The sequence below is a fragment of the Hyperoodon ampullatus genome, assembly GCF_949752795.1.
Source record: "Hyperoodon ampullatus genome assembly, chromosome: 1".
NCBI classification, from domain to species: Eukaryota; Metazoa; Chordata; class Mammalia; order Artiodactyla; family Ziphiidae; genus Hyperoodon; species Hyperoodon ampullatus.
The window spans coordinates 95951403-95972834 of record NC_136914.1 but is presented as its reverse complement, the minus strand read 5'-3'; the positions used below and the strand labels follow the sequence as shown (position 1 = coordinate 95972834).

The following is a 21432-nucleotide window of genomic DNA, read 5'->3' as shown; positions in this document are numbered from 1 at the left end:
ATTCAGTTCTAACCTACTCAGTCAGAATGCTTTTTATATTTATATCATAGGGCCAGTCATACTCCTTCCATATTATAATTGATTCTATACTTGTATTCTAGTCTACACTTTGTGGATTCTAAATCCATATCAGATAGGAGTCCAACCCCATCATCTTTCCATTCCTCCTGTCACCCAGCACAGCACTTAGTTTGTGGAGGACCTGAATGAATTAATCCACTCCTTGTTTTTACCTGCTTAGTGCCATACAATGCTAAAATTTGTTTTAGTTTCATTGTGAGTCTTTCTCAACTTTTATACCTTTTTCCATAGGGATTTTTCCTTAAGGAGTAACTTCATCTAGGCAACAGTAGAAGTTAGTGCTCTCATTACAGGAAATGAATATTAATGATGACTAGATGACATTTTTCTTTTGATAACCCCTAACTAATAGGAATTAAACCACTGGCCAGTCAAGTTTTTTTTTTTTTAATTTATTCGTTTGTTTGGCTGTGCCAGGTCTTAGTTGCAGCATGTCGGATCTTTAGTTGCGGCATGTGGGCTCTTAGTTGCGGCATGCGGGATCTAGTTCCCTGACCAGGCATGGAACCCGGGGCCCCTGCACTGGGAGCGAGCGCAGAGTCTTAACCACTGGACCACCAGGGAAGTCCCTGGCCAGCCCAGTTTTACATCTGTTGATCAGTATGTTCCAAAAATATCCGTTCTTTAATTGTCTGAGCATGTTATGACATTGGGAAAGCTATCTAGTGCTGACACTGGAGTATTTGTGGATCTGTTATTCCTCATTATTGCTGTGTAGGTTAAAATGCTGCTGTTATTTTCCAAAGCATTATTCAGAGCTGTCTGTGAGTGAGGTTAAGCTCTCTCAGCTGCAGAGATCATGACTGTGTTTTCACAGAGGCCCGTGGATGTGTGGGTGGAAGCAGGTTTCGTGATTACCAGTGTCATGCTTGTCCCGGGGGTCTTGTCTCAGTTTATCTATTTGAGTCTACTTTCTTCTCTTCAAGTGTCAGTTTAACTGATTTACAGGCTCTGAGACCATAATCCTTTCCCATGGACTAGGTAAGTCTGGGCTGCTTTCCACCCCTTGTTCACAGGCAGAGCAGGCATCATCCCCTTGTGAACCAGCCTCATCTTTGAAGCCCCCAGCTTGCTAAAGGGGTCACACGTTTGCTAGAGAGATCCCCTGAGAATGTACCCAAAAGGCAAGGACTAAGGAGGCATAAAGTTCAGGTTCTATGTCAATTTTGGGAAAATCGTGGACATTTTCTTCCCCAAGTTTGTAAAGAACGAGTTTCCTGCTTTTATGCATGGCTGCTCTAAAGAGGTGCCCAGGCTGAAATCCCAGCTACTGCTCTGGAAGGAAATTACTTTCCTTTACTTAAACAGAAAAATAGAATCTCCAAGCCTGGAGCTGGTGGCTGCCCTAGAAGAAACACCTGCAGAGGGAAAGGTTGTTTCGATGACAGGCCCCATAGCACACTTCACATGCAGTTGTTCCAAGTCCTTGTAAAGATGCGGTATCTTAAACTTTCAAACCCAGTTTACTATTGAAACCACAAGAGCCCCTTTTTTCCCTGCATTGTAAAAGGAATTAACAACTCAAGGAAAACAAAACTCAAAAAAAAAAAGAAAAAAGAAGAAAAGAAAAAGAACCACTAATTATAGAAAAATAATCACTGTCTGAAAATAATCAAGATGCCAAAGTAAAGCTGTCTGGTCCTATAAATACCAGTAAGAGCAGCAAAGAGCATTTTTATGCCCTCAGAGACCCTCCTTCTGGGGTAACTACTCGCCCATGAGGTAGCATAGCTTTCCTTTACCTGGTTCCCACTTTTCTTTTTTTTTGTTTTTAATTGATTTATTAATTTATTTTTGGCTGCGTTGGATCTTCGTTGCTGCGCGTGCGCTTTCTTTAGTTGCGGTGAGCAGGGGCTACTCTTCGTTGCGGAGCACAGGCTCCAGGCGCGTGGCTTCAGTAGTTGTGGCTCACAGGCTCTAGAGCACAGGCTCAGTAGTTGTGGCGCACGGGCTTAGTTGCTCCGCGGCATGTGGGATATTCCCAGACCAGGGATCGAACGTGTGTCCCCTGCGTTGGCAGGCGGATTCTTAACCACTGCGCCACCGGGGAAGTCTGGTTCCCACTGCTCGTAGCTTACACCCAGCAGGGTGGGCTCCAGGTCAACCTCCACCCAACAAGAGCAAGCAAGACTTGCCTCACTAATGAAAAATACAAAACCCTTATTCAAAGTCCCCCAGTTCCTCTTAGAGAGGTCTTCCTCCCCCGTGATCAGAGACCTGCCCATTTCCCTGATTTTCAGAGCAGTGTTACTTGGCACTTCTGAGCCTCTTTGAACAATCTAGCTCTTCCAAGCTCAGATGGTCCACTGCACCCACATCTAGCACCTTCTGTAATGTGAATTTCCTTTCAGCACTCAGAAAGAATGTCTTGTTATACTGGGAACACACAGTATGTCCACAAAGCAAGTACACAGTAGCAAATGTAGTAAGTACTCAGGACGCACATGAGAAGAATTAGCCCATGGGTAAGAGGAATGTTCTGTTCCAGTTTGAGCCTGGAGGACAGTGCTAGAAAAGTGCAGAACATGGGGGAAGGAACCTAAATCCTACTAGGAAGTGGGGAGGAAATCTGAGAACACTCAGCAAAGCAGAGATAAACAAAGGATGAAACTTGGGGTAAATAGCTGAGAGCTTTCAAGTCTGTGGAGATCACAGAGGAGTACAGAAAATAACCAGAGGGCACAAGTGAAGGAGGGGAAAACACTGAGAAAGAACAGGGGGAGCCGTTATGCGCGGCTGATTAATGTCTGGGGTTTTGGGCCAAGGAGGCAACTGTAACCATGAGAGCTGTAGAGACTGGGGCCTGATGGGCAAAGACATCACCGGGTAAAAATGCCAGCCAGGCACAGGCACGGCATGCCCCGCACTGTGTTCATGGTTGGGGGGGGACGGAGGGGGCCGTGCCTCACACAGATCCCTTGTGTTTAATGCGGCTCCAGGCCCTCGCAAAGCCGAGCTGAACGCGTATTAGCAGAGAGGTGATCTGACTCTAAATGAGCAAAGGCAAAGGGTCCGGATTTAGTGGGCTCTTAAATGAGACCCACAGACTCCAGACGGACGCAGAGCCCCATCTCTGGCACTGCCATCAAGGGTAGGAATTCTGAGGGCAGGAGAGGGGCAGGGGTGGGGCTGGGGATGTGAACCAAGTGCTTTATTTTAGGAAAATGGAAAACAGCATAGAAGGAGAACTACTGAGACTCTGAGAGCAGGCAATGCAAAGCTTGTGACAAACGGGGGGGAGGTCAGACATGGCCCACCATACCCCCCATGGAGCTAGAGCGATAATAGTAACAATAAGAAGGTTATCGGGTATCTATACCCTTCACTCCAGCTCCTGGAACTTTCCTCTCTTCTCCTTAAATGCTTGCACCTCCCAGTGTCCTCGGCCTCTCCCTGCAAAGACCTGGGAGCAGTGTTTCTCCAGATCTGTCCCCCTCTTCTCCTCTCTTACTTTCCACCTTGGTGTTGTCTTCGTCATCTGAGCATCTCCTGCTCTGAAGCCGTGTTTTTTGTTTTGTTTTGTTTTGTTTTTTACATTATTGGAGAAAAATTGCTTCACAATGGTGTGTTAGTTTCTGCTTTATAACAAAGTGAATCAGCTATACATATACATCTATTCCCATATCCCTTCCCTCTTGCGTCTCCCTCCCTCCCACCCTCCCTATCCCACCCCTCTAGGTGGTCACAAAGCACCGAGCTGATCTCCCTGTGCTATGCGGCTGCTTCCCACTATCTATCTACCTTACGTTTGGTAGTGTATATATGTCCATGCCTCTCTTTCGCTTTGTCACAGCTTACCCTTCCCCCTCCCCATATCCTCAAGTCCATTCTTTAGTAGGTCTGTGTCTTTATTCCTGTTTTACCCCTTGGTGCTTCATGACATTTTTTTTTCTTAAATTCCATATATATGTGTTAGCATACGGTATTTGTCTTTCTCTTTCTGACTTACTTCACTCTGTTTTAATTGAGTGGTTCTACCTGGGGAGTTGAAAAAAAATAATTCCAGTGCCAGACCCCACACCCAGACCAACGACCAGACCAACGCAAAACTCTGGGAATGCAGCCCAGGCCTGCGTACTAGTTAACCGCTCCCAGAGGAGCCCAGTGTGCAGCCAGGATTGGCAGCCACTGCAAGACAGCATCCTTCTTAGAGGCCGGTTCCCGGGTGGCTGGAGCTTGCCCTGTTGGCTGTGTGTCTGGTGCCTATTATTCCTGCAGATGCCCCTCTGCGAGCTCCCTTCCAACCTGCATAATCTTCCAGAAACTGAACAAATCTCCTCTTTTTGATAATTCCTAATCTAAAAGAGTGACCTGGTACTGCACTGTCAACCCCCACAGTTTGCTTCCAGAGTGGTCAGCCTGGCCTGAGGGATTTACTGGGCCTCCTACAATGTAAATCTCTTCCTTGGATGAAGTGGAATTGAGGACTTATCTAGTTCTCAGGGAGCTGAAGAACTTTAGTCTTCTACTAAAGACCCCAGGTAGGAAGCTCCCTGGAGCCCGGGCTGTCTAGTGGACGGGGAACAGCAGAAGTGTCATCACGGTAGCATCCTCCCAGGTCCTCCTGGTAGCTCAGGCCTCAGCCTTCTTCAGCTTTCCAAAATGTTCTAGGCACTAGGCTTAGCAAGTCCAACCCTCCTGAAGTTGAAGGCCACTTGGCAGCCCCTCGTATCCTTCCCCCTAGGGGCAGGGTTCAAGAGCATCTCTTTCTTTGGACTACATCCCTTGTTAGTCAGCTCAGGGCCTATGGACAGAGACTAAGCTTTGAGGGTGAGTGAGCCTCCAGGTTCTGGAGGAGTTTCCCTTACAGCTCACAGCTCAGCTCAGGAAACACTTCTGATGCCTGACGACACCAGGCACTGGGGGTGTGTAGGGAAGGCAAGGACTCAAAGATGAAGTGTCCTGGGGGAACTTGCGCTCTGGGTTTCTAGGAAGCTCAGAATCAGCTGGCAATAAGTGCCCTCCTGTGGAAACTTCCCCACCCAGTTCTGTGCTTGCAGAATAGGAAAAAGTGACCCAAAATTTTAACGTGTTGGATTTAAGGTGAGTCATAGTCCAGATAGGACAGGCCCATGAAATGTGGGGAAAAAAAGTATTTCCAAGGCTCCATTAGCATGAATAAGATACACCCACATTAGTAGGGAGTTTCCCTTCATAAAGGTACTGTGTATGAAGTCAGTTCTTCCATATGCTCAAAACACATAAAAATGTAGCCCGCTAATTTAACTTGTGTGGACGTCAGTTATGCCGGTGTTGTGATGGTACTTTAGATATTCCAGCTTCGTGGGAGCTTTGCCGGATACATGAGCTCATCCCTTGGCGATGTTGCTGACACAGCCCCAGGTTAGCTCAGCCACCACATGGCCACCAGAGTGATCTCTCCACCTTACACATCTGAACTTGGCTTTAAATCCTTCATGGATTTATTTTACCTAGTGCAGTGTTGCTCCAAGGATGACCCCAGACCACATGTACCAGAATCACCTGTGGGTGGGAACCTCAGCCTGGAGTCAGACCCTTGGTTATTATTCTATCATTTTGTGCTGGGTCCATACTTGTTAGGGGAAAAGAATAAGAAGACATCATCAAATAAGAGATTGGTTTGCAAGCAACAAATTATAAGAAACAGCAACTTTCTTTTTATGTTCCATGGTCAGTTCAAACTTACGATACTTCTGAGACATTGCAAGAGTCACAGTCATAGAAAGACATTCTGAATACTATGATATCTACTACAGAAAAAAAAAAGATTAATACACTCTAGGAAGATTTTCAGTATCAAAGATTGGAGCCAAAATGGGGTGTCCCATTAACCCAGAGATAACTAGCTGTCAGCCAGGAAGTGTAATTCACAAGATCTGTGTACGCTGTTACCAGGGTTGCATCATACTGGACAGTCTACTTTCAGATGAACTGCCCCTGCAGGTAAGTGGCTGGTTGCTAAGCAGTGTCTTAGCTGTCTACTTCCCTGCTTTACCTGGGATGGGGTGGGGTGAGAATGGGCTGGGTGTCAGCAGCGAGCTGATGGAATTCCCTCCAGAGTAGCTGTGCATGGGAAAGCGAGCCAAAGCTGTCTTCCTTCCATACCCAGGAACCCCCCACCCAGCCTGCCAGGGCTAAAGTGTAAACTTGACAGTGTTTACCTTGGTACCACTTGTCCCCCAGTCTGTTTCCTTTCTCTCTGTGGGGTTCGGCACCTCCTCATTGCCCAAATCCACAAATCTAAGCCCAACCTCATCCTTTCCCCCTTCTCCGATCCAAGGCCTTCCTCAGACAGACACCCTGGCTTCTCTCCATGGTGTCGCAGCCTCCTCTTACCCAGCCCACAACTTTTGACTCATTCCCTCTTCCCCACATCCAGTCAGTTCCCAGGTAGTGTTGGTTCTTCCTGAATAATCTCTTAAGTCTGCCTCTTTCCTTTCTGTTCCCATTGCTACCACCTTGATTTAGGCTTCTAATCCCCACCCTGTCGCAGTCCTGCTGCAAAGGCCTCCAAAGTCATCTCCTGAAATGTCACTTGAATCACATCTCTCCAACATTCAGAGACGCAATGGACCACAAAGTGTCCCCCCCAACCTTCCACTGTGCTCCACACCCGAATTTCAGCTATGCTCTCCCTGAGCGGACTAGGGTGCTTGCTGTTCCACCAGCCAGCTGGTGTTTTCCTGCCTCCACACGTCTGCTCAGACAGGTCTCTGAAGTTGAAAACCCTCCTTGAGAGAAAGTTTACTTCTGAACTTCAGGGCCTGCTCAGATACCAGCTCCTTTCGCCAGCCACCCCAGCTCCAAATGATGTGTCATCTCCATTCTCTGAAGAAGCAATTTGTATTAGCTCCAGTCATAAGGATTTACTTTGAAATAAAAGCAGTAACCAATACTTACTGAGTGTTTACCCCATGCCAGGTACTGTGCTAACTGCTGTACCTTGTTTGATCTTTCTGAAAATCTAATGACTTAGGTATTATCCCATTTCACAGATGAATAAACTGAGAAAAGTTAAATAACTTGTTCGGTGTCACATAACTCAGAAGTGGTAGAGCAGTCTATTACCTTCCTAGCATTTTAATCTCAGTCTATATGTGTTAAACCTCCCCATCCCACCTCAATATATTGTATCCGAAAAAGAGGAAGCATTTCTTACATACTTTTACCCCCAGCAGTGTTTGGGAGAACCCCATCATTATAAACTTTTGGGTCTTCACTCACACTAAAATGTAAATGACCAACAGTAGCAACAACAACGAGATGACTTTGCCTTAAACAAAAACCCTGAAGTTAAATCTGGCCTATGGTGCTTAAGATTTAGTACTTTTTTCTCCTGCCCTTACTGTCCTCAACTGATACCCATGAGACTGTGTACCAGATTCTCATACCTAGGGTCAGTTGCTGTATCACCGCACCTCTAGAAGTTCCCAAAATGACCTGCCTTGGCAGATGGCTCTGCCCTTTAATTAGCCATACAGTTCCTGCTTCCGCTTATTTAATATCAGGAAGTTTCCACATATTTCATCCCCTTCCCCCTCTTGGCCATAGTGCCTTCCTACTATTCTTTTCCCATTTTGTACTTTTGTTTGGTGCTTTTCCCTTCAATGTGTTATCGGAATCCAATCTGGGGATTTTTGCCAAGTTGTCTGAACTCTTTATCTCCATATGTGGTGTCTCACTTCGTTCTTAAACCCTCCTTTTTTGGTATGAATGCACATACTGTCTGTGAGCTATTTTAGGACCCAGCATCATTAAGAGACAAGATGAGTGTGGTTTGCAAATCTACCATAACTTGGAGAAGTCTTTATACTCGACTCTCTTAGCCATGTTAATAAGTACTCAGTGAGAGCTATAATGTGAATAATATAACCCAGCATATTGCAGAAACCCTGTTTTTTTTTATAGTGTTTATTTATTTTTACTTGTTGACAGTTTGCTTATTTATTTATTTATTTATGGCTGTGTTGGGTCTTCGTTTCTGTGCGAGGGTTTTCTCTAGTTGTGGCAAGCGGGGGCCACTCTTCATCGCGGTGCTCGGGCCTCTCACTATCGCGGCCTCTCTTGTTGCGGAGCACAGGCTCCAGACATGCAGGCTCAGTAATTGTGGCTCACGGGCCCAGTTGCTCCGCGGCATGTGGGATCTTCCCAGACCAGGGCTCGAACTGGTGTCCCCTGCGTTGGCAGGCGGACTCTCAACCACTGAGCCACCAGGGAAGCCCCAGAAACCCTGTTTTTGATGTGAGGTTGATTGATGACCGTTTCCCCACAGCAGATCTACCCTTCTCACTGGAACTTTCTTGGCTAATATATATTTAAATTACTTTACATCCCTGATTGTATACAAATTGGTTGTTGAGTGGGCAGAAGCCAAGAAACCTTGTTTATGGCAAGAGGAAGTCAAGTGGAAGATTAAAGAAAGTCACAGTGAATAATCTTCCAGTTGATAAATAAGAAGTGACTATAGCACCACTTTGGTTAGGTACCTTGGCAAATGTGTACACTGGTATATTTTCAAGGTTGTGGCTATCTTCTTAGTTCCGTATGACTAGTCATGTTATGTTCTGAATTTACTGCTGCCCTTTTTCCACTACATACAATCTGGTCTGTCCCTCCTCCCAATGAACACGAAGTACATCTGATTCCAGAGTTTCTGGCTCAGTTATGACTCTATCAGGACACTGGCATCTTCAATTAGCCCTGCTAAGGAAAGCACTAGAGAATAATGATGCACTAAGCTATGTAACACTAACTCTGAACTCAACAAAATTTCAGAGAAGAAATAAGTGCAAACTGGAGCTGTAAAAAAAAAAAAAAAAAAAAAAAAAAAGTCAAAAAGGAGATGAAACTTCAGCCTTAGAGCTCCAAATAAAAGGGTAGGGCATAGATAATAGATGAGAGGAAGGAGGACATCCCAAGTAGGCAAGTGCATCAACATAAGCAAAGGTTCTAGAAGTGGTAATAAGCATGTAATGAGAGAGTGAGCATGAATGCTAGGAGCAGAGAATTTGGTAGAAATAAGAAAGAAGAGTGAACTTATAGGGTAAACATGGGAGAGATCATGGGGAAAATGAAGGCAACAATGAAAAAAATGCGGTGGAATAGGATATCAACAAAATTGAACAAAAATTGACTGTTAAGGAGAATTTGACTTTTGACCATTTCCCAGGTTCAATCGAGTATGTATATTTAGCTCCAAAACATGACCTCTCCTAACATCTTCTGTGCAGCTTTTCCAGATTAAAAAATTGGCTAACTAGGTAACCACTGATACCTTTATAATAAAGCTCTGTTTTTTTCATCACTGGGAAAATGAACTTTGTTATGAGTCATGTACAGTGCATTTAGGTAGATGAGGTGGTGCATTGGACTGATTTGTAGGGAATGAGAGCTCGCAGAACCAGGCAGTGGAGCCTCAAAACTTCATGGATGTCAAAGATGCCATATGACTGTGCTCTAGGACACATTCATGATGGGTACATTCACTTCCAACCCAAAAAGAAAATTCTTAGACCTGCCCTGGTTTCTTCTGTATAAATGGGTAAGTGACTTGTCCAAGGTCTCTTGGCTATAAGCAGTAGACAAGGATCCAGAGCCAAGTGTTCTCTTCCCAAAAGTGCTTTGGGTATTTTTGTTTGTTTGTTTGTTTTAATGGTAACGTGGTGAGGGCATCTCAGGTCATGTCTGGGGAGTGTTTTGTGCTCTGTAAGAGACTAGGGAATTGTTCACATATTTCTTTTATATTATTCCCATGCTTTTTATCAGTAACAAATTTTAACTCTGTCCTCTCCTACAATTTTATGTAAGATCAGTTTGAATCAATTTCTTGTCAAGTTCAAAATTAATTCTATTTCAGGGTCTTTTTCTCATGACATTTGTGTGTTTTGTGAGAACTGCCCTTCTTTACCTCTTCAGAATCAAATTGAAATATTCCAAATTTAAATCCATCGACAGTTCTTCCTTTTCTATATCTTTAGTGATTTTTCAGACCATAGCTAATTTTAGGTTATAATTGAATAAGCAATCTGTGGTCTGTGGGTCATTTGTCTAGAATTTAATTAAGAGTGTCTGAGGGGGAGGATGTAGACTTAGGTGGGCATTCCATAGGAGAATCTGACTCCTTCCAGGTAGTTTTAAGGTGACACTGGTTCCTTAAATTGAATTTTAGTTTTCTTCCAAACTTAAAACTTTCTTCTTCCTTACACAGTTTCATTCAGGACCTGGTTCTCTTTATTTTACTTTCTCTTTCTTCTCCTTCTCCTTTACCTCCTCCCTCCCTCCCTTCTTTTTCTTCCTCTTTCTCTTCAAGGATTGATTAAAAGGAAGGGACCACCTAAGTTTACCAGGCAAGACTTATAAAAAATAAGGGAGCAAGAAAACAAACTTAGAGAGCTGAGAAAGATCAAATGAAATTGAATGAGAATTGAGTTGAGAAAGGTAAGAATGGAACATGGAGTAGCCTGGTTTGGGGACATTCATGTGAAACAGAAAGATAGGGTGAGTTGGAGGTGGGGAAAGTCTTGGGATGGACTCTCCTCACATCAGCCACCAGACATCACTGTGACAGCTTGGTTGCTGCCTGGAGTTGTCCACAGTGGGGAAGGAGAGGAGAGAGGCAGTGGGCAGTTAATCTGTACAGGATGTCTGCTAGACAGATGTTTGTGGAGCCTGAAGTCCTTACTGGAACAAAAGCAAGGATAAATAAATAATTGAACCTATTCTGGTGTTCGTCCCTATACATTTAAATACTCTGTGACTTGTTTTAAGTGGAATCCAAACACTGTGCATGATTTAGATGGCAATGTTGTTACCCTTGGCTTGGCCTCAAGGGCTGATTTTGAGCTTTCTGCCCAAAAATGAGCTCAGAATGAACTAAAAAGTTATTTTATCCTTAAAAACAGAAATAATTCTGGATCTGCTTTGGCCTCCTTGGAAAAAAGGCAATGTGGAAAGATTTAGAAATTATTTTGGTAAAGAGTCATTTTGTCAACTGCTCTCCTGAGGTAGAACAGAACCTTCAGGAATTGAATTGCATGGTACACATGCAATTTGAGGTGATTTTGGCAGTGAAATTCCTTGTCAATGGAGTATGTGGGATGGTGGTTCTTTAGAGTGGGGATGGGGTGCAGTGCTATTGGATCTGCCATCATATCAGCCCCACATATTTTCACCATCCTTCACTTCCATACAGAACGTGTCCACTTGGTGTCTCTGTGGGTCAACATTTGTTCAAGGACATCTGAAGTAGCAAGGGGTTTTGTAAATGTTGTGCAGCAAACTGGTCCTGATGGCCCTTCCTTTGCCTCTCCACCCCATCAACTCAACAGGGGTCAGTGAGTAATACAGATTTTTGTGGATGCAAATCTTGTTGAATTCTAGGCGTTGCCTGGTAGCAGAATTGACAAAATTATCTATGTTCTCGGGATGGTCCAAATATTGACTCAGCCCATCTACCCGAGGTTTTATATGTATTTCAAGAGTTGGGAGAGAGAAAGAGGAACTCACAGCATGATTCGTCCTAATCTTGAATGCCCTGGGGATGGCTCTCATTCAGAGTATTCCTGGGTAGGTTCAGATGTTTTTAAAGAATTTTTGCTCCTCCTGAAATGTTCTGCTTCATGGAATAAGGAGAGGATTGCAGGGAGATAAAACAGATCTGTTCTCCATTCAGTGCTTCAGTTTTATTACATTTAATTCTAAATCATACCATGTTTGTTGGTACAAGATAGACACATAGACCAATGGAACAGAATAGCAAATCCAGAAGAAGACTCACACATATATGATCAATGGATCTACCACAAAGGCACCACTTTCAGTAGGAAAAGGACGGTCTTTTCAACAAATGATGCCAAAACAGTCGGTTGTCCTTTGGGGAGAGAGTGATGAACTTTGACCTCTACTTCATAGCATACACAAAAATTAATTCAAGATGGACCACAAACCTAAATGTGAAAGGTAAAACCATAAAGCTTGTAGAAGAAAACAGGAGATCTTTAGGGCCATGGGCTACGCAAAAAAAATTTAACAGGACACAAAAAGCACTAATCATAAAAGAAAATTTTGATAAATCAGACTATATTAAAACTATGAATATCTTAGTTTTGGACTTCCCTGGTGGCCTAGTGGTTAGGATTCCAGGCTTTCACTGTGGTGGCCCAGGTTCAATCCCTGGTCAGGGAAGATCCTGCAAGCCACGCAGTGTGGCCAAAAATAAATAAATAAGATAAATAAAGAATATCTTAGTTTGGGATTTCCTGGGTGGTCCAGTGGTTAAGAATCCATCTTCCAATGCAAGGGACGCCAGTTCGATCCCTGGCTGGGGAACTAAGATTCCACATGCCGTGGGGCAACTAAGCCCGCATGCTCTGGAGCCCGTGCACCACAACTAGAGAGAAGCCGTATGCCGCAACAAAAGATCCCGTGTGCCGCAACTAAGACCCGTCGCAGCTAAATAAATAAATAAAAATAAATAAATAAAATTTTAAAAAAGAATATCTTAGTTTTAAAATTAGGCTGTCGGGGCTTCCCTGGTGGCACAGTGGTTAAGAGTCCGCCTGCCGATGCAGGGGACACGGGTTCGTGCCCCGGTCCGGGAGGATCCCACATGCCGCGGAGCAGCTGGGCCCGTGAGCCATGGCCGCTGAGCCTGCGCGTCCGGAGCCTGTGCTCCGCAACGGGAGAGGCCACAACGGTGAGAGGCCCGTGTACCGCAAAAAATAACAAACAAACAAAAAATTAGGCTGTCAGAGGAATCCATAGCATGTCTTCAAGATGTGTGACAGAAAATTAGGCTGGAGTTCTGCCATGTGCTCTCCAGAATCTGCCCCTGGCAAAGATGGATAACTCTACTTCCTGCTCTGCCTATAGAGAGATGGCTGCGAGTTGAAATAAGTGGTTTGTCACAAGGCTGAGGCACTCAGATCTCACAGGAATCTTGCATTCCTCCTGTGGTTTTGCTACGTGAGAGGCAGCTTTGTTCCCGAGCCCCTCCAATCTCTGAACACTGGTGTATTTTTCTCAACACTCCCTTGAGAACCCCCAAGATTTGAGGTCATCCCACCAAGTCCGTGTGTGGGAAGGAGGACAGTCTCTCGGGGCCCTCAGAGGTGAGCCAGATCCGGTTCTGTGGTGTCCAAGCTCTTGGGGTTCCAGAGCCCTGGAGGAAGCCCGGGATGCAGTGAGGCCCAGCCCTGCCCTGCCCTTTGTGGGGCCTTGTGTTGGTGAGGACAGACGAGGAAGCATCGGAGACAGAGCCAGCAACACACATAAAGACAGCACCGCTGTGCTTACCACATCCACGTTTGCCACAGAAGAGCCAAGACCCCTGGCCAAGATAGACGCTTCCTTTCAGACCTAGGGTTTAGAGGGAAGGAAACACGAAATATATTTAGAGCTTTCAAAACTTTGTTTTGCACATTCTTACAAAGGGGAAAAATAAAACTACCCTGAGGGATTTTTTAAAAATCAGCTTCCAATACTTTAGATGAGTGGGAAAAATCTTACATGCTGTTATCATTTCCTTTCTGTTTCAAGAAGTTAATCGTGGGCTGGAAATAGCCTGTTGCAAAAGGGGAGACTTCATGCCCTTTGAATGCTGCTTATGCCAGAAAACTTTCCAGGCCCCAAGGGAAGGTTGTCCCTTTCCCAGGACTGTGATGCAAGATGACCCTAAAGTTAGATATTTTATTCAGCTGGAAGACTCAAGACAGTGGAGAGCTGAAATTCAGAGGGAATAATTAACTTATTCTTTGAAGCAATGGCGTCGAGCTTTGGGTTCAGGCCAGGTTCGGTTCTGGAAGTAGTGCGCTGTCACCCCAGGCTCCTGGCTCTCCTTCCCTCTAATGCAGACTTTCTGAAGGCCCCTGGTGCCTGAAACCAGGCACTGTGAATTAGCAGTGGATGTGCTGAGTGTCCAGCACATTAACCAAGGAGTGGTTGTTTGTTGCCCCTCCCCTCCAAACAGAAATACTGGTATATAAAAAAGAGAAACATTAACTATTTGGGGAGTAAAATTTCACTGTATTAATTGGAAAGTCGCAGATAAGCAAAACAGCTGGTAAATTAAAACTCATTTAAGCATGATTCGTGGGAGAAGAAAATTTTGTAAGCAATATGTTTTTCTTCCTAATTGTCTTTTGACTGTCAAGATGTATGCGTCACCAAAGAATAGCCTAAACTCCCGCTGGTGGCTGGGGTAAGCTAGTCTGGTCTTTGAATTTGGCTTCAAGTAATCAACAGAGGGGATAGCCTCCTAAGTATAATGAGGTAGTTACTTCCTAGTAATACTTACAGATTACTAGCACGCTGACGGATGTTAAAGACTGCTTAAAAGGATGGTTTGACTTTGTGCCCTCTCACAGGTCCCTCCATCGTGACGCCCCCCAAGGATATCTGGAATGTCACTGGTGCCCAGGTGTACTTGAGCTGTGAGGTCATCGGAATCCCAACCCCTGTCCTCATCTGGAACAAGGTCAGTGGCCCAGATTTCAGAAGATACCCTAGATTGACCGGCTCCTCTTATGCTGCACAGGGTAGTAATAGCCTAAAGTCCTCAGCCAGTCCAGTGCCTGCGGCTCCTTAAACTCAAGGCCTTCTGACAGTCTTCCAGACACCTGTTCTGGATCTATCAAACAATTTTACTGACCTCCAGAATAGTCCCTGCCCTGCTTTTGTTAGCAGTCCCTGAGCAGGGAGCCTTAGGAGCTGGAAGAACTATGATGCTAAACACCCATCCCACCCTCTGAGTGTGTGTGTGTGTGCATATGTGAGTGTGTGTGTGTGTGCATGTGTGTCACAGTGTAACACTGTTACAAGTTAAGATTGTGAGTTCCTTGGGCGGGTTGGCTGGGTTGTCTCTGAGCCAGGATTTCTCAGCGTCAGCACTGTTGACATTTTGATCCAGATGGTTCTTTGTTGTGGCAGCTGCCCTGTGCACAGTAAGTAGTTTTGCAGCATCCCTGGCTTCTACCCACCTGATGCCAGTAGCAGTTGCGCATGTGCGCGCGCACACACACACACACACACACACACACACACACACCCCACTGTGATGGTTAAAAATGCCTGCAGACATTATCAGATGTTCCCTGGGGGAAAAGCCACCCTAGATTGAAAAACAATGCTCTAAGTCTCAGTTTTTCCTCCACATGAACATGGCATAGAATTCTTGTAAAGATTACATAAAGTAACCCAGCTACATCACTTGGCCCGTTGTCAGGTAAGTAATTAGCACTCAGGAGATGTTAGCTCTTGTTCCTGAACATGTTTCCCTTTGAGGAGCGGTTATCTTGTATAGCTATCTTCATATTTGAAAGACAACATATTCTTAGTGTGTCTGTAGAAGGGAAGAGAAAACACTCGTTTGCCAGATCAAGTAATACTTCACAGTCATACTGTACATTATTTTACATTATTGCCCTTATACCTTTTGACTTAAGTCTCACAACAGTCTGTGGGGTAAATATCATCAAACTCATGCTAACAAAAGGGAAATCTAGTTTCAGTTAAAAGGCATGACAAGAAGCCCCTTTTCAGGTGCTTTTCTTCTCCAGCAAGCTCTAAGGTGGATGATGGTCTCTCCTGATTATCTTGTTTGCTTGGTGTCTGACCAGAGGAGCAACTTCTAGAACTCCAGGAGGGATTTTGGCTCCCATTGTCAGAACTCTTTCTGTTGCAAGTTGTAGAAACTCACTTCACGCTAGTTTAGGCAAAAGAGAAAAAAAAAAAAAAGGGAGGGGGGTACGTTTCTAGCCTCAAGGGCAGCTGGATCCAGGTGCACAGTGGGGTCAGAAGTCTAACTCTTGGCTCTTTGCTTTCAATGTAAGGGTATCATTTTTTCCTTCTGCTTCAGAAAGATTCCTCCACGCTGTAGGCCATAGTGTCACTGGCAGCTCCAAGGTCACATTATAATGTTTAAAGACCCCAGAGGAAAGAAAGCGCCTCCTCTCCCTGCTGCTTTGTAGAATTCCCACTTAAGGGCTCTGACCCAGGCTAGGTCACCTGCTAACCTCCGGGTCCCCCATGTGGCCGTCTGGCAGGAGTGGTGTCAGGGTGACTCTGGAACCTCCCTGGGGCTGGGGGGTGGGCAGAGATGACACCAGCTGTGCTATTACTGTCCTTTACAGCCAGAACGTCTGTTAAAGGGAGGGATGAAATTTTACCTCCGTAAACTATTTTTTTTTAAAAGGGGAGGCAGGAGCAGTGAAAAGCAAAAATGCAGCCGGGGGATATGTTCCTCCTGGCCTTCAGCAAAAGCTGCTTATGCTCCTCATTGCTTATTTGGAGGTTGCTGGTTTGATCCAGGGGGTGGAGAGGTGAGGAACAACTTTTCCAAAGGATATCCATAAAAAGCTCTGTGCAGTTCTCTAGGGATACACAGTGAGAAGCCAGGGTGACCCAAGCGTCCCAGGGCATGTGACCTTCAGGACCGATCTTGACAGAGAGTAATTTCTTCAGTCCTTGCTCTGCCTATCCCTCCAGCTAACGTACGCACATACCAGGGAATAAATTAGCCTCAGGAATCTTTTCCTTTAAACTTTAGGATCCTATGGGGGCAGATTCCATGGGCTTCCCTGAGGGCTTGTCAACTGGGGGAGTTCGGGGGGAGGGTGGGAATGGATGGAGTGGGAGTGGGGAGAGAGAAACAGAAAAAAAAATGTCTACAGACTTGCCAAAACAAAAACCCAACTGCCAGGCTCTGCTGATTTTCTTCCACCTTCATAATGTACTTTGCCACATGCATGATCTAAAGCAGTGTTTTTCAAACTGCAGACCATGACCCATCAGTGAGTCTTGAATTTAATGTAGGGATCACAACGAGTATTTTCTTAAAAAATAAAAAATAGAACATAAAGTGTCTTAGGTAAAGGTACATTTAGTAAAGGTATTTCATAAGACTTTTCCTTTGTATATTCCAGATTGCAATGCAAGATATATTTCTTACTATGGACCACGTCAAAGCACTTTGAGAGTCACTGACCTAAAGAATTAAAACAGGCCATTTGTTTTCCACCCTACTCTCCTTGTAACCAAACTGTTAAGAACAGATTTATATTTAAGATCACCTGTCAAAGCCAATTTAAGCACAGGACTGCTTTTTGGACATAAATGAATCTTAGAATCCTCACTTGTTAAACCAAGGTTCAGAGAAGGTAGCATGTCTTTCTTGCTCAAGGGTTCTTAGCAACAGCAGAACTGACAGGATGAGCCTTCTCTCCGAGACACTTCAGGCTACAGTGACAGTTCTATGGCAGGCCCAGCCTAGTGAGTGGTCTGTGCTATCCTGACCAGGATTTATCATTTGACCTTAACAAGTCCCATAGTTTTTTTCAGAAAATCCCTAGCCTATAAAGATTCCAAGGGAAATATTTTGAAATGGGGAAATGAACTGAAATAGCTGAATTTACCTTAACCCTGGTAAGTCAGAGGGATGCTTACAGGGAAGGTAAAACACCAGAATTCCTTCCAAACATTTAGATGTTTCTGAGATTGAGGCTTCCTATTCTTTTCCTACCTGAACATTTCTTCAGATTAGGGCTTTCATGACCTCTAAGAATATTCTTTTTTTAGTAAAAAAAAAAAAAAAATATATATATATATATATGTATGTATGTATGTATGTATATGTGTGTGTGTGTGTGTGTGATTGTGGTAAAAAGGAGAAACTATCCAAAGATGTATAAAGAAAGAGTTCATAATATCCTCCCACCTCCTTCCACTCCTTGAAATAACCAATGTGAACTTCCCAGGTTTTTATCTTTCTATACCCTTATTCATGCCCAAATGTATACAAACACATATTCCCAGTGTGTGGGGTGAGGTGAGGATGTAGTGCACAATTACTCTGAAATTGCTTTTCTCAAGAAATATTTCATGGGCATCCCTCCAGGTCTGCTTCTCAAGAACTACATAATATTCCAAGTGTGGATGTACCATAATAAATACAGTTTCTGTATTTCCAACTTTTCATCACCTTAGATAATGCTGCCTTAAATATCTGAGTATACATATCCTACATGCAACTACCTTTTTTTCCCCTATAGGATAGATTCCCTCAAAAGGTACATGACTAAGTCAAAAGATTTATTTAATTTTAGTCTTAATAGACATTGTCAGATTACTTTTTTTTTAATTCTTTACCACCTCATTTAATAATTATGAAAATGTTAAAAAATCTGACAAGTTGGAGGCAGTGTACCTCTTAGAGTACTCTTTAGTACCCTCAATACAGTAAACATTTATTTCTTATCTACAGTGTGTTATGCACTCTGCTAATCTCATTTGTTCCTGTTTTCAACGAATTCTCTGGTTTCTTTTCTAATTGAACTATAGTTGATTTATAATGTATTAATTTCTGCTGTGCAGCAAAGTGATTCAGTTATATATCTGAGTATAGCCTACATCTGCTAATCCCAACCTCCCACTCCATCCCTCCACCAACCCCCTCCCCCTTGGCAACCACAAGTCTGTCTTCTATGTCCGTGAGTCTGTTCCTGTTTTGTAGATAGGTTCATTTGTGTCGTATTTTAGATTCCACATATAAGTGATATTATATGGTATTTGTCTTTCTCTTTCTGACTTACTTCACTTAGTATGATAATCTCTAGATCCATCCGTGTTGCTGCAAATGGCATTGTTTTGTTCTTTTTATGGCTGAGTAGTATTCCATTGTATATATGAACCAGATCTACTTTATCCATTCAAATGTCCATCATGTCTTGGCTATTGTGAATAGTGCTGCTATGAACACAGGGGTGCACGTATCTTTTTGAATTACAGTTTTCTCTGGCTATATGCCCAGTAATGGGACTGCTGGATCATATGGTAATTCTATTTTTAGTTTTTTAAGGAACCTCCATACTGTTTTCCATAGTATCTGTATCAATTTACATTCCTACCAACAGTGTAGGAGGGTTCCCTTTTCTCCACACCCTCTCCAGCATGTTATTTGTAGACTTTTTAATGATGGCCATTCTGACTGGTGTGAGGTGGTACTTCATTGTAGTTTTGATTTGCATTTCTCTAATAATTAGCAACGTTGAGCATCTTTTCATGTGCCTATTGGCCATTTGTATTTGTTCTTCAGAGAAATGTTTATTTAGGACTTCTGACCATTTTTCGATTGAGTCATTTTTTTTGTTGTTGGGTTGTATGAGCTGTTTGTATATTTTGGAAATTAAGCCCTTGTGGGTCACATTGTTTGCAAACATTTTCTCCCATTCTGTAGGGTGTCTTTTCAGGTTTTTTTTATAGTTTCCCTTGCTGTGCAAAAGCCTGTAAGTTTGATTAGGTCCCATTTGTTTATTTTTATTTCTATTGCCTTGGGAGACTGACTTAAGAAAACATTGGTACGATTTATGTCAGAGAATGTTTTGCCTATGATCTCTTCTAGGAGTTTTATGGTTTGTTTTATGCTTAAGTCTTTAAGCCATTTTGAGTTTATTTTCGTGTATGGTGAGAGGGTGTGTTCTAACTTCATTGATTTACATGTGGCTGTCCAATTTTCCCAACACCACTTGAAGAGACTGTTTTTCCCATTGTATATTCTTGCCTTTGTCAAAGATTAATTGACCGTAGGTGTTTGGGTCTATTTCTGGGCTATTCTGTTCCACTGATCCATATGTCTCTTTTCATGCCAGCACCACAGTTTTGACTACTATAGCTTTGCAGTATTGCCTGAAGTCTGGGAGGGTTATGCCTCCTGCTTTGTTCTTTTTCTTCAGGATTGCTTTGGCAATTCTGGGTCTTTTATGGTTCCATGTAGACCTGAGGATTATTTTTTCTAGTTCTGTGAAAAATCTCGGGTAATTTGATAGGGATCGCATTAAATCTGTAGATTGCTTTGGGTCATATGGCCATTTTAACAATATTAATTCTTCCAATCCAAGAGCATGGAATATCTTTCCATTTCTTTGAATCATCTTCAGTTTCCTTTATTAATGGTTTATAGTTCTCAGCGTATGTCTTCCACCTTCCTGGTCAGGTTTATGTCTAAATATTTTACTTTTGGGGGTGCAATTTTGAAAGGTATTGTTTTCTTACATTCCCTTTCTGATACTTCATTGTTAGTGTAAAGAAATGCAACCGACTTCTGTATGGTATTTTTGTACCCTGCTGTCTTGCTGAATTCGTTTATCAGTTCTAGTAGTTTTTGTGTGGACAGTTAGGGTTTTCTATATACAGAATCATGTCATCTGAGTATGACAATTTTACCTCTTCCCTTTCAATCTGGATACCTTTTTCTTGTCTGATTGCTGTGGTGTCAGATCATTTTCTAAATGGATTGTAGCAGTTCACACTCTCCCCAGCAATGTTTGGATGTCATTTCCCTGCATCCTCACCAGCACTGAATATTACCACTCTTTTTAGTTTTTGTTAATGATGGGTAGAAGTATCATCTCATTAATGCTTTAATTTCCTTGACTACATTGAGAATATTTTTATATTTGAATTTTCTTTTATATGAATTACCTGTTCATAGCCTTAGTCATTTTTCTATTGAGTTGATTCTTGTTATTATCAGTTTGTGGCTTTTTGTACATTAGAGACACTGACCCTTTATCATGTATTACAAATATTTTTTCCTAGCCAACCATTCTTTTATTTGTTTACAGTGGCTGAGGAGCTTAAAATTTTAAGTTGTGTATTCTATTTCATCATAGAATTCTGAAACTTCACCAAAAAGGCACAGCAAATATGTTCTAAGCTGCATAAATTACCCCTGCAATTCAGTGAATGCTTAAGGTTTATCAACCTGTAGCAATCAGACTAATGCATCCTGTTTCTGTAGTCATTGGCACCTTTTTCTTAGTTATTGCTTGCTGCAGCTAAAACACAACCAGAGAGGGCTGAGATGATCCTGGGTCTCCCTCCCTCACCTAGTTGAGGCTCTATGGTGAGCAGTGACTTCTAGGCAGTTTTTTCCACCCTATAAACTTCCAGCCCATTGCACATCTGTAGAATTGTTATTAGAAATCACTTTTCTCAGCTCAGCCTGCATCTTTTTTTCTCAAACCAAAAATGTATTTATCAACAAACTCCCCTTACGTAAGTAAGGCAGTAGTTTGCCGTATAAAAATTTGCCACGTAAAAATTCTTTGCACTTCTTTCTGTATGTTTTCTACATGATATAAAACTTTTTACAATATGTTCATTAAAATGAGTTCTGTTGAATATAAGCATTCATTTCCAATCAGATACTTAACAAGAACAGTTTCTTGGCACACAGTGGGTCAGGTTAATTGGTACAGAATGCTCTTTACTGAGAGCTACATGAGCTGAGGAGCAACAGTTCAGCTGCTAAGATTCACTATTTCAACGCAGTAGTGTTTTTCTGCTTTGGTCACATACAAAACCCTTAAAGAATTC

The 21432-nt window shown here is 43.1% G+C and overlaps 1 protein-coding gene across 2 annotated transcripts in view; it reads left to right on the top strand.

The window, feature by feature from the left end:
* IGFBP7 (insulin like growth factor binding protein 7) overlaps positions 1-21432 on the top strand; it is a gene marked incomplete at its 5' end in the record, with an annotated part of 78300 nt that overhangs the window by 52963 nt on the left and 3905 nt on the right. For both annotated transcript variants that reach the window (XM_079699732.1, XM_079699731.1), the window contains one exon: positions 14427-14536. In XM_079699732.1, the coding sequence (XP_079555858.1) occupies positions 14427-14536 (110 nt within the window). The remainder of the gene's footprint in view (positions 1-14426; positions 14537-21432) is intronic.